This window comes from Patiria miniata, unplaced genomic scaffold (genome assembly GCF_015706575.1).
Source record: "Patiria miniata isolate m_02_andy unplaced genomic scaffold, ASM1570657v1 HiC_scaffold_24, whole genome shotgun sequence".
In the NCBI taxonomy this organism is placed as follows: domain Eukaryota; kingdom Metazoa; phylum Echinodermata; class Asteroidea; order Valvatida; family Asterinidae; genus Patiria; species Patiria miniata.
The window spans coordinates 1,996,797-2,011,153 of NW_024037063.1; the positions used below are offsets into that span (position 1 = coordinate 1,996,797).

General features: G+C 41.6%; 1 protein-coding gene across 1 annotated transcript; it reads left to right on the forward strand.

Annotated features, from left to right (window-relative positions):
- Window positions 1-780: 780 nt before the first annotated feature.
- LOC119731795 lies at window positions 781-13,147 on the forward strand. The gene is made up of 13 exons (XM_038205068.1): window positions 781-988; window positions 1,892-2,020; window positions 3,061-3,266; window positions 3,402-3,538; window positions 4,164-4,177; window positions 4,448-4,852; window positions 5,054-5,182; window positions 5,800-6,011; window positions 6,127-6,261; window positions 10,005-10,416; window positions 10,671-10,805; window positions 11,632-11,828; window positions 11,950-13,147. The coding sequence occupies exons 1-13, from the start codon at window positions 781-783 to the stop codon at window positions 12,085-12,087; spliced, it is 2,457 nt and encodes an 818-aa protein (XP_038060996.1). The 3' UTR covers window positions 12,088-13,147.
- Window positions 13,148-14,357: the final 1,210 nt, after the last annotated feature.

The window sequence follows — 14,357 nt, forward strand, 5'->3', positions numbered from 1 at the left end:
GCCAGGTTATGTTTTCATCGGATTTTGTTGGTTGGTTGGTTGGTTGGTTTGTCTATTAACAAGATAAGTTATGGACGGATTTGCAGGGGGGGGGGAATAGGGGTGGTCCTTCGAATTCGTACAAGTACAAATCGATTAGATTTTGGAAGTGATCCGGATCTGGGTCTGATTCTAGGATTTTTGTTAAGGATTCTTCCCCAGCGTTAATGCGAGTATTTCTTTTGGGTGTACTGACAATATGGCAGGGAATTGTTTAGCCAGTTGGTGGAGATTGGCGCTCTCTGAGTGCTTTCTATGTTGTATTATGTACTACGTATATATAATTGCAAGTATGATGTTCTGATGTTTTAATTTTCAACGAAAGGTGTACTCATGTATATCCATTCAAAATAGACCATATACACTGCAAAAACTGCAGTGTTCAATTTACACCATTGGTATCTATATAGGACCATCTGGTGTTAAATTTTACTGGTGTTGTCCTATATAGATACCGAATGGTGTTAAATTAACACCACAGTTTTTGCAGTGTATCCTTCTCAACTCCACCTTAATATTGTCTGTTGACGTTAAATTGAGTGGGGTGATTGTTCATTTAGGTTTACAAATATTTGGCTTCATCTGGACTGATAAGGCTCATTAAAAATGAACGTTTGTAACGCAGAAAAACTGAGGATTCTGTCTTCCTTGAGGGAGGTTGAATGTAATTTTTGGAATCCATACGCTTCTTAAAGACTGTTAAAAAAATAAGGTTTTTGCATGCTCTTCCATGTCCAAGCAATGCCGTGCACCATTAACCAGGAGCCTGACCCAGAGACGAGCCGCTACCGCTGGTTGATTCAAGCCGTGGACCCGTGTAAGTGTACGGAGATCGGAATGGGTGGCTTCAGCACCTTCGTACCGTACAGACCTTACGAGGTGACGTACTATGACACCTTTATGATCAGCAGCGATGCTGAGGAGATAAAGCAATGGCTGAACTGCCCTGGTGAGTACCCCAATGCAACACCCCCCCCCCCCTCCTTCCGAGACGCGGAGGGCCAACTCTGGCCAGCTCTGGCCCCCTCCCTGACGTTTCAATAATTAAGCAACAGAAAGAGAGAAGATGTCTGTTCCAGATCGCTGTTGCAGTGTAGTCATCCCTTTTCTTTCCGCAGATAAAGATAAGAAAATCAAAACCAACATCAATGATATTCAAGACAGTTTACCCATTCCAATTGGTCAAGTGCACGTCACGTAGCCGGTCTTAACCGGATAATAAAGACCGGCTGGATGGTCTTAAACACTTTTCCAGTGTCACATGAAATTTGGACTCCTATGAAATCCAGTGCCTTTTACCATTTTATTGGTTGAACGTTCACAATCCTCACGCAGGCATGCGCAATACTATACCTGTGAGTCAGTATTTCATAGTCCTAAATTCACAACGCACCGCCACAGCTGCATTCTGCGCGACATCGCGCGCTCCAATCTCCGTAAAAAGGAGTTATTTACGACTTACTCGCGACATGGACACTCCCTTATTTAACTAGAGGGGTGTTTCGAAAAACATGAAGTGTAATTGTTGAACAAAATCGTTGGAGATTTTAAGTTGTTTGACTTGTTTTGACTTTTGGACCGAAAAGTTAGATTTTTTTTTTAATCGAAAATGTATTTATGAATGGGAATAAATATGTGCTTGGTCGGTATTAAATATTATGTTTAAGCTCGCGTTCGGCTCGGGTAATTATCAGCATCCAGACTCCAACCGGTCTTAAACAGAGTGTTTAAAACCGCCTAAGCACATTTATTTCATTTTTTGGCGATAAGCAAGAAATTAGATGTGTTTGAACTTCGGTGCAATTTCTTTTTCACTTTTTCTTGATATGCCTATTTTATTTATCTTTTAAAGCTTGTTCCGTGGAGGGACCGCTTGGGATGGAGGATAAACGCATCCCTGATGATCGTATAACAGCGTCGTCTGTTTACGATGGAAGACAAACAACTCACGGACCCGCTAGGGCTCGGCTCAATACTGAAAGTAAGCTTTCTTCTCATGGACAAAAATGCATGCTATTTTCGTGTTCCTCTGAAAATCATGGTAATGTTCCATTCGATATATATGTTTTCTAAATTAATATTGTCTTTGGAATGAGATATCGACTGGAAAGAAAATCAGCCAACCCTTAGTTATGGATTAATTACAGATGTCCAATTATTTAAGGCTCAACACTGCAAAATGGGAGACTTTGAGACTCTTGGGGGCAGCAAATTGGTTGAATTTTTTTTCTCTCTCTCTTTCGTCATTTTGAACATGCGCACGCTGTCTTAAACGTGACCCAAACAATTGAAAATGGCCGATGTGTTTGCTGTCACTTTTGAACTCCATGTAGACAGACTTTCTGATGGAGGTCAATGGCTGCCACCGGGCAACTCAAAAGCCTCCCAGTCAGTTCTCACAGTATAGACTGGTTCCGGCCCCTCTTAAAATCGATAATGTAGGGGCCCGGAACCAGCTCAGGCTAGGATGGCTACACAGTGTGGATCTGTTTTATATTCATGTGAAAACGTTAATACCACCGGATTGATCTAGTCTGGATTACAGACGAAAAGATGACTGTTCTTACAAATGTTATTAGGCGCCACGGTAGGTGACAAAAACGGGCCGGATCCTGATCATTTCCGAAAATGTCCGAAGCTTGCCGAATACATGTCGTAGAAACTCAGATATGTTCGCGATAACTCGGGTATATCCGGGTGTAACATGGCTCTTATTTACCAACAAAATACCTGTCACGCTTGTCAACAGTTCGGAATAATTTTGAGTTCATCAATTCAAGGCTTGTATTTTAGAATTTCAATGTCAGGCGCATTATCCAGTATATTCTAGAGGCTAATATACACTCATAATACGAGGGTGAACTTTGCTGCGTCGTTTGATTGCGACGGTAATATTTGACCAATGATATATTTTTGAGACGTTAGGATCGTCTTGACTAAGAACCAGGTTAAACAAAAGATACAAGGATTGTGCATGTCTACTTTGTATTTTTTTACGCTCTTAACCTATTTTTTTAACAGGATACGCTGCAGCCTGGTGTCATGCCAACTTGGATAATGTCAGTCCATGGATACAGGTTGACTTCAATGGCACAGTCACCATCACTGGTTTGATCACCCAGGGGCGCGGAGATCTCGACCAATGGGTGACCGAGTACCAAGTGACGTACAGCAATGACGCTCAGTCCTGGTATCACGTGACTGATGCAGACGGCACACCAATAAAGGTAGAGTTATTCAACACTCTGAAAAGTTGTACGCTAACTATCATTATACGCCATTGTTATCAATGCTATTAACTGATAATATTTATTTTCGAACCTATATATGATGAATACCACCTATGTTCGTTTTGTTTACAGTTCCCTGGTAACACAGATAGGAACACGCTGGTAACTACTCGGTTGCCGTTTGCCTTGCACACCAGAATCCTGCGCATTCACCCCACTGATTGGAACGAACATTGCAGCATGAGGTTTGAAGTGATTGGCTGCTATTAGTCAGACTATTTACATTGTCGATGAATCAGTCGAGCGAATTAGCCATTTGCGAATAACCTATACCCTTTGCGAGTTACATTTGAATGCTTGGCACGTTTAACTTTGAATTCTCCAGACCAAAGACACTGTTGCTATATCACAGGGTTTGGGGCAAGCTCTTGCACAGTTACGTAAGAGACGCTCAGCACCAATACTTGGCACAAATACACCAGACTATTCCGGAGCTGGGGGTTGCTAGCGTAAGGCTTGCCCCGAATCACGTCATATAGCAAATTACAGTCTCTTTGGTCTGGAGAATCCAAAGTTAAAATGTGCCAAGCATTCTCGCAAGCCACTCAGGGAACGTTACTCGAATTCAATTCGCAAATGGCTTATTAATCTAATAAAGCTTATTATATAGGCTTTAACTACAAAAGAAAAATAATGTTTATGCTTGTAGATACTGGATTTAAACTAGATATAATACCATTTCGTGAATTTCATTGACACTATAACGATGGACGTTTGAAGCGTATATTTAGAATGTGGGTAGAGATAATTAGTGAGTGAATTTAATAAAACTGAATATATTCAGATAATTATGCCTTCAAAGTTTCAAGACGTAATTGATTTCTTTTTGTCAAGCAGTGACAAAAGCGGTATACGTTTAGATCTTGGACCCGTGCACACGCACGCAGTATTAAATCAAGACGTTTGCCAATTCACGTATGAAAGAAGGCTGGGCAGCGCGCAGCATTTACTTTCTTTAGCCTGGCGTAAAGTTCTAAAGAACAGATTCTGACCTGAAAACCATCCGTTTATTGTTAGGAATTGGAGATCGATAAGCCAACTGGCGCACTGACCGTGTCGAGGCCGACACAAATTAAATTCCATCTCGTGTGGTATGCAATCGTACGTCGTTGGCCGTTGACGGCACAGTCTTATCAAAGTTTCGAAATGTGCACGCAACTTACAGCTGAACATTATTAAACGAAACGGCATGAATTTTCCCATATGTCAGCTATGGCATATAGCCAGTGCTGTTTGGTACTTTGCTCTATTCGCCATTTGCGTGATCCAGAGCGAAGCTGCCTCTAATCTCCCTACCGTGACATCTTTGGAATTCACGGCTGCCTCACAGTTCAACAGTCCTGTCAAATATCGAGTGATTCGGTCAAGCCAGCGCGGATCTCGCCTGAGGTGTGCCGCGGCCTGCCTCAAGCAAGTAAACTGCAGCTACTTCAGTTATACCACAGACAGCAGACAGTGTGAATTGTGCGATGACTCGATCGTTGCAACCAACGAAGAGAACTTGAAATACTACAGGAGAAGCGGTGAGACTTTTTTTGTTGCTGTTTAAAACAAAACAAAAATATAAGAAACTAGAACTGCGATGGAAATTGTTTTTATCTTAGCATCCTAAGATCACGGAGTTACATAGTCACTGAGTCTTGGGAAAAAGACAACAAAATGTATTATTTAAAGGGGCATTGGTATAAAACCTCTTCTCAGAACGATCGCACATTTTTCCTTAGTTGACGTTTCTTGCTCTGTGGAGGCACCGCTCGGGATGGAAGACGGTCGCATTTTGAATGAGAGCATCACAGCTTCGTCATTCTACAGCGCTGACCATGCCCCATCCAGGGCCAGACTTAACATTCAAGGTGGGCATTTTGGATTGGAGCATAGTACAGCCCTTTAATTGGAAGGCCCTTTTTTATTTTTTATTGCACCATGCTCCAACTCAATCGAGCAAGTTTATCGAGGACTATTGGTGTACTAGTTTTAGATACGTGACATTGTGGCTTAATAATGCCTGCGTACTACAGGGACCTCGCAGTTCTAGATTCTGCGGGTCCCCTCCATCCCTGCTTTGTATTTCTTAACACCACGAAAATTGGTTTGCTTTGTCATAGTTTTGTATAATAATATAATAATAAAGTGGCTTATTATTGAACATATGTACATATCTTGGATGGAAATATGGTCAAGTAAGTACGAGCTACTTGCGACCGTTAAGTCGGAGTAATGCCGGTCAACTTCATGAAACGTGTGGCTCCTGACTCCCTGTTGCGCATTGTGATGCGAGCGGCTATCGTAACGAGCGATGCGACCGACCTCGCAAACTTGCCGCGAGTAGTGGACTGTACACTCGTCCAATGTGCTCGACTAGCGGTACTTCGAGCGAAGATAGTCGGACTGTGCTTAAACATAGTTCTCGCTCCAGATTACACCGTTAAGTTCAGTTTAGAAAAAAAATGTCATTTATTTCGTTGAACAGGATACGCTGGAGCCTGGAGCAGTGACACTGCTGATGTCACTAGTCCATGGATACAGGTTGACTTCAATAGACCAGTTACCATAACCAGTTTGATCACTCAGGGGCGTGGTGACCCCGGATTCACCCAATGGGTGACGGAGTACCAAGTGACGTACAGTGATGACGCTCTGTCGTGGGATCACGTGGCTGATGCAGACGGCACACCAATAAAGGTTGGTTTATTCAGTACTGAACAACAAGCCGACAATGCTATCAATGCTTACTAATGATATTTAAATTCGAGCCTTTCAAAAATGAATACCTTTCCTATGTTCTTTTTGTTCACAGTTCCATGGTAACAAGGACAAGAGCATCCCGGTAACTAATCGCCTGCCGGTTGCCTTGCGCACCAGAATTCTGCGCATTCACCCCACTGCGTGGTTCAGGCATTGCAGCATGAGGTTTGAAGTGATTGGATGCTATTAGACAGACAAGTTAACACTGTCGACGAATCAGTCCAGTGAATTCAATGGATCACGTTAACGATGAGCATTGTCTTTAAGAATAAAAAGAAAATGTTTATGTTTGTAAACACTATGATTTAGAATTGGTTAAAGGGTTCACGACATGAAGTTTACACTGTAACTTAGGCCAACAAAAATAAGTCTCCGGTTTCTGGTATGCGTGCGCGTCGCCGTAGCCATGCGCGTCGGCAAAATGGAAAAGTTTTTTTTTTCAATGAAAGATGATGTCTCAAAACCACCAAACTCACTGGTTTGACTGGAATCCTGCTGCTGCACAATTTTAACGTGTTTTTAGATGGGGTTATGATCGAGAATAAGCTTTATGTGGCCTCTCTGGACTCCCATATATTTGCACCAAGGGCGGATCCAGAACACAATTTTTTGGGGGGGGGGCAAAAAAAAATTTGGTCCCCCAAAAAAGTGGGTAAAAAAAAATTACGGCGTGGGGTTCGGGGCCCGTTTAAGGGCCCCGAAATTTTTTGGATTCTAGATGCTCTGTGGTGCGATCTGAGGCAATTTCTGTCCACTTTAATCAATGTTTTTTTAGGAAAAGATGGTGGTGTACTCATTGCCTGCCTTTATTGCGATGTTACATAAAAAAAAAAAAATTGGTTTCGTTTTTTTGGGGGGGGGGGGGGGGGCCATGGCCCCCTTTGCCCCCCCCCCTGGATCCGCCCTTGATTTGCACTAAGTTTAGTCGGGCACCATTTTGCAGTCATCCGCCGACATTAAGAAGCAAAAAAAAAAACAGGTTAAAAAAAAAAGCCGCGTCGCCGCACCACTTTTTGGGCAAGCTCCATACCAGAAACCGGAGACTTTTTTTTTTGGGACTTACGTTGTGCAAATATCCCTCCCTCCAAATGTATACAAATTATGAGACATCCCTTTTCAATTAACATTTTTTGTAAACACCACTTTTGTTTTTTAACCGTTTCCAATATTCAATGTTTTTTCTGACCACTAAGGCCGCTGTTGCTAGGTACACACTCTTCGGTTTTAGGGGTTTTCTGTTCAAAAAGTGCAACTGAGTTTTTGGTTATTGAAAAACGTTTCTGCGTACATTTTGTTCACAGACTTACTTTCAAGTAAAATACAGTAATGTATATCATCAAATCAAAAAAAAAAATAGAACGGCAAAACCTCCACAAATCTGGAAACTTTTGATGATGGAGCAGATATAGCATTGAATGACATCACAGTTTTGCTCATGAATATGGATGAGCAGCAAAACCAAAACCAAAGAGGCTTCAAGACAGCTTGGAAATAAAGAAAAATGGGACATAAAGCTGCATTAAAAAGATTGCATAAAATGAATTGCATTAAAAAGGGTTACATTAAAACAAATTCTATAACATGGGCCCTTTAAACGTTACCATTTCGTGAATTTTATTGACACTAACTTTTACGATGGATGTTTGGAACGTTTATTTCGGATGCGTGTAGAGAAAAAAACCCGATTTTATAAAACAAAATCATCCACATTCATTTAAATTTCCACGACAATTGAGACAATGTAAGCCAGTGATTTGTATCCTTTATAATGATGAGGTTTACCTCCGACACTGCAAATTAATCAGATTAAAGGTATGTATAACTCTTACCAAAAGAAGTTGACCTGTGTTATCAATAAGATTTTTTTTTTTTTTTTAGATTAGGGGAAGTTATTGTCAGAAGGTCGGGTTATTTCACGTTGATTAGCGTCATACTATTTTAATTAATATTATATTCTATTTTAGTTGTTATTGGTGACTTTATTTTAACGTTAGCATTTAAAAAAGAAAAAAAAAATAGGCACTAGCAACGTTCCACAGTATTTAAAGGCCTTGATCTAGACCATTTTAATTGTTTGAAAACGTGGTGTTTAACAAATGAAAAGAATTAGTTTTGGGGAAATATTATGATCCTGAACAAAAACACCGGAACGCCCCCTTTCATTTTTATAATTTGGGGAAGTATGCTTGAATGCTGCCTTTTATGAAAGAGGAAAACTGAAGTGATTATTTCGAGAAAGTCCGACCAGTTTCTCTTGACTTGCAAGATAATAATTGCATTGTATCTATAAGCTGGTTGTATCTTATTGTTATAGATAGTGTGCTCACTGGACCATGCCTCAATTGCAAACCGAATAGAAGGCAATAATTAAAAGAACATTCTCAAATATTTAAAGAGTTCACTTAAAAGTGAAATTTGCCGTGGATTTTGTGTAAGTTTAAAACGTTTGGGGTTGAGTGTGACAGCGCCCTCTAGAGTCAGATGCCGCCCACCCTTTCTTCAAATTTAAGTTACTTGTTGACCAATCTTGATAAGAAAACACCGCTCCTCTCAATCGGAAGGGGTGGGCTGTCGTCCAAAAGGCTTCTCAGAAATTCCCCTCTAACATTTCAACTACAGTACAACCCAATCATATTCAGCGCGCATGCGCACGTATGTACGTGCACTGTATACCAAAAACTCTATAAAAAAATATATAAAAAATCACTTATCACGCGAGTTTCTGGTCAAGTCTCGTTGCCACTATATAGCTAATGCGTATTTCTTGAAAAAGGAAAAAAAAAGGAACTACACCTTCCTAAGTACGCTGAATATTTTTTTCTAAAATGAACAGCGTTTGAAGGCAAAAAGATTAACCTAATGATCAATCTATTTTTTTTTTTACTTTTACCTTGTCCTATTCAATAAGGGTTAAAAATCTACATTTTGAGGTCTCAATTTAATTTTGACTGCACAGTTTGTTTGCCTAATTACCGTTCGTGCGTTTAACTGAGCAGCAGAGGACTGGCTCAAGTCAGATGAAACGTGACTGCCTCTCACGCTATTGTTTTGTTTTCTCTGTACATAACCAGGTAGATCGACACAATGATGTTCAAAAGTGCAACCCGTGGGTCCATTACTGACAGCAGGCATGTCTGAACCAATTAGGCCAAAAAAAAAAGTCTCCGGTTTCTGGTATGCGCGCGCGTCGCTGTAGCCATGCGCGTCGGCAAAATGAAAAAGTTTTTTTATCAATGAAAGATGATGTCTCAAAACCGCCAAACTCACTGGTTTGACTGGAATCCTGCTGCTGCACATTTTAACGTGTTTTTAGATGGAGTTATGGTCGAGAATAAGCTTTATGTGGCCTCTCTGGACTCCCAATCCCATATAGGCCTATTTGTACTACGTTTAGTCGGGCACCATTTGCAGTCATCAGCCGACATTAATGAAGCAAAAAAGTCGGGTAAAAAAAAAAAAAAAGCCGAGTCGCCGCACCACTTTTTGGGGCAAGCTCCATACCAGAAACCGGAGATTTTTTTTTGGCCTTAAGAGGCATTAAATAAGTCATCTCTATGTTAGGCCCAAAAAAAATCGGTCTCTGGTCAGCGCGCGCGTCGATTTTAATCATGCTCGTCAACCTTTTTTTTTGGTTCAAATTAACACGGAAGCTACAACAGCGCCCTCTATTGCCGCACCTCCTCAAATGTTTGTACCAAGGAGCACCAAGAAATGGGGAAATTGCACCAAAGCAAATGACAAAGGGCACCAAGGCAAATTATGGAGGACACCAATGTATAATAAGGACACCAAAAAAGCAAAATAGTACCCACCTTGTCTGTACAATCCAAGCTTGAAAAAAAAGCCACCAAAAAAAAAAACCCGCGTCGCCGCATCAATTCCGAACTTCGGTCTGACCAGAGACCGATCTTTTTTTTTTTTTGGCCTTAGGATCGTCGGTCGCTGCCATGCAGCACTGTTCGGAAGTTCGTGTCAGTATATACCACTATGCTGTTGTGCAGGAAAGACGCCATGAATCTGTCAATTTGTCAGCTATGGCATGACTATGTTATTTGGTGTTTTGCTCTATTGGCCGTTTTTGTGGTCCAGGGTGGAGCTGCCTCTAACCCCCCTACCGTGACATCTTCGCGTTTCACGGCTGAATCACAATTCAACAGCACCGTTAAATATCGAGTGATTCGGTCAAGCCAGCGCGGATCTCGCCTGGGGTGTGCCGCGGCCTGCCTCAATGAAGTAAACTGCAGCTACTTCAGTTACACCAAAGATACCAGACGGTGTGAATTGAGCGATGACTCGATCGTTGCAACCAACGAAGAGAAGTTGAAATACTACAGGAGAAGCGGTGAGACTTTTTATTTTTGTGGCAGTTTTAAAAAAAAAAAAAAATTGAAAACTAGAACTGCGAGGGAAAATGTTTTATACGTGTATTTTAAAGGCCTTAATTTGCAAACATGTATCTCTATATGTATCCTAAGATCATTTTCTTGCTACAGTTCAGGAGTCGTGGCAAATAGACCCTTTATATTTTTGTTTTCTTTTATTAAAATGGTCATTGGTATAAAACCTGTTCTCGGAACGATCGCACATTTTCCTCAGGTGACTTTTCTTGCTCTGTTGAGGGACCTCTCGGGATGGAAGATGGTCGCATCCCGGATGAAAGCATCACAGCTTCGTCTTTTTGGGATAACCGCGCTGATCATGCCCCACCCAGGGCGAGACTGAACACTAAAGGTAAGCATTTCTATTTGAGATTAAACATGTTATACTTTTTACAGCTATTTAAAACAAGGCTCTTGTTTAATTGTACCATTGACTGCTCGACGTGTGGTTGATTCGAATTAGTTACGCCTGTGCATGGGCGTCGCCATGATTTTTTTCAGGGGGGGGTGGCAAAGCACATTTTCCCCCAAAAATTCTAAACTTTTTCAACATATTCTAAATGTATCATTTCTGAGCGTGGGCAGGGTAACAATTGCGCGCTACCCCCCCCCCCCCCGCCAATCAAATTATTTTTTTCCGGGGGGCGGGCAAGGGCGGATCCAGGGGGGGGGGGGCCAAAGGGGGCCATGCCCCCCCCCCCCCCAAAAAAAAAAACGAAACCAATTTTTTTTTTTATGTGACATCGCAATAAAGGCAGGCAATGAGTACACCACCATCTTTTCCTCAAAAAAACATTGGTTAAAGTGGTCAGAAATTGCCTCGGATCGCACCACAGAGCATCTACAATCAAAAAAATTTTTACATTTTTTTGGGTCCCCCCCAAAAATTGTGTTCTGGATCCGCCCTTGGGGGCGGGCAAGCGCCCCCCCCCCCGCGATGCCCATGCGCCTGTGTACTGATAGCAACATGCGGACATCAATAATCGGACGATGCCGTCAACGAGGACGGTCCAAAATAGCCCACTATACGCTAGTCCAACGTCGCCTAGCGTTGGTTCGGACAAAAAGATTGTCGGCAAAGATTGTGTAAATATAGTTCTCGCTCGGATTTCAGATTCGAGCCAGATATCTTGCAATAGGGTTATACAGTAAGAAATGTAAGTTACTTTGTTGAACAGGATACGCTGGAGCCTGGGTCGAAGACAGTGGTGATCTCAGTCCATGGATACAGGTTGACTTCAATGGCATAGTCACCATCACTGGTTTGATCACCCAGGGGCGCGAAGATAACGACCAATGGGTGACGGAGTACCAAGTGACGTACAGCAACGACGCCCAGTCCTGGCATCACGTGACTGATGCCACACCAATAAAGGTATATGAATGTTCAATACCCCAACAAAAATGTAAAACTCGTTTGCTTTAATATTGTTTACGCCATAATGAAACTATCCGAACTTGTACAACATGAACACCATTCTTATTTTTTTGAACAGTTTCCTGGTAACTCGGACAGGAACACGCTGGTAGCCGCTCGTTTCCCGTTTGCTTTGCGCACCAGAATCCTGCGCATTCACCCCACTGCATGGGTTTTGCATCGTAGCATGAGGTTTGAAGTGATTGGATGCTATTAGTCAGACTAATTACATTGTCAATGAGTGAGTCAAGCGAATTCAACGTTGAGAGTAGCTCTGTTATAGAACAAAACGCAAATACTTATTCTCTGTAAATACCGACTCTTAACAAGAAGTCTTTGATATTTTGATTAAAATTTGATTAATATTTTTGTGTGAATATATAAATTCTATAAGAGATAATCGTATTGTCAGGACTTAATGTAAAAACAAGCCTTACAAATTCACCACAAATGCAAATCTCCCCGGAAATCAGAACAGTTTTAGAGCGAGATTGATTTATCATGTAAAGGGCTTAATATTACTTTAAACAACGGCAACGGATAGGATCAATGTTATGCACGAATTGAAGAAAAAAATTCCCGTGGTATAAAAAGGGACGAATTAACTTTCCCACATCGAATTGAAGGCTTCTTTCATGTTGATTGTCATCATATTATTTGCATTACCACTGTACACGTATGTGCTTGCTTTTTAATATGCCATATGTTTTAACACTTACAAGGCATGTTATTGTTTCTTAAAAGAAAAAATAGCGTTTCCTGAATGCCAGATACGTCCCTGGAACCGTTTGTATTTAATACAAAATTCAGTGTGATGTTTCGAAGTAACCATAGAGACAGCCTTTAACGGATTCAGTGTAGAGCTAATTTAGAAGTAAATGAAGTGTGACTGATCATCCAAGGTCTAGCCAGATAGATGGCCTCAACTGACGAGATAAAGTGCATTGCATCTAACTAATTATATCTTGAATAATAATAATAATAATAATAATACTAATGTGGTGCTTTATATAGCCCCCTAGACCAAAGGTGTCAAAGCGCTTTACGGTTATTACCCATGTCCATCAGGCCACGAGACCACTTCTGCAGCAGCTCAATATCAGCGCATATGGCCCGTACCTACCCTTTTACTCCTGAAAACTTCTCATCATTATAGTGTACGTAGTACGTGATAAATGGCTTTGTATTATGCTTGTCAAATACACTGCCGATATCTCTCATTAGAAGTCAGTTATTTCAAGTTATACGAGAACAACATGGAAAAAGGCAAATTAAACTTGAAGTCGAATGTAAGATAACTTGTTTTATTTCGCCCTCCATTTGTTTTCAAGATTGTCCACCTTTTCTCAGTTTTCAATATATATGTATATCTATATGCTTAGTTTCAGGACATGCAATAGTTTCAAGATTATGGTTGATTTCCTTTTTTAGCAGTGACACAAGGGCGGATCCAGGGGGGGGGGGGCCAAAGGGGGCCATGGCCCCCACAAAAACGAGACCAGGTTTTTTTTTTTTTATGTGACATCGCAATAAAGGCAGGCAATGAGTACACCACCATCTTTTCCTCAAAGAAACATTGGTTAAAGTGGTCAGAAATTGCCTCAGATCACACCACAGAGCATCTAGAATCCACGCCGAACCCCACGCCGTAATTTTTTGGACCCACTTTTTGGGGGATCCAAAAAAAATTTGGCCCCCCAAAAAATTGTGTTCTGGATCCGCCCTTGCAGTGACAACGCCTGTAAACGTTACTCGTTGAGCCGTGCAAGCCGCAACAAGTTCATTAGTTTGCCAAAACGTATGAAAGAAGGCTGGGCACCGGCAACGCAGTATAATTGCTTTCTTAGTCTTGCGTAAATTAAATGACCAAATTCTGACCTACAATGATCGTCCGTTTCTTGTTGGCCGTCACCATTGTGAATAGGCGATCGATAAGTCAACTCTTTCGTTTATTGCTCGCCCTTACGCAAATTGATCATTTCGTGCATGTAGCATACGATCGTACGTCGTTTCCATTTGGCCTCATGGCGCACTAGTCTTCTGAAACAGTTTCGAAATAGTTATACGCGATGCATTTACAACTGAGCCAACGAAACGACATGAATTCCCCCATGTATCAGCGATGGCATATAGGCCAGGTTGTTTGGTGTTCGGCTGTATTGGCCGTTTGCGTGGCCCATATTGGAGCGGTTTCTAACCCCCCTACCGTGACATCTTCGGATTTCACGGCTGTTTCACGGTACAACAGCCCCGTCAAATATCGAGTGATTCGGTCAAGCCAGCACGGATCTCGCCTGAGGTGTGCCGCGGCCTGCCTCAAGGATGACTACTGCAGATACTTCAGTTATACCAAAACTGCCAGACAGTGTGAATTGTGCGATGACACGATCGTTGCAACCAACGAAGAGAACTTGAAATACTACAGGAGAAGCGGTGAGATTTTTATTTTGTTGCTGTTTAAAAATAACTATTAAAAACTAGAACTGT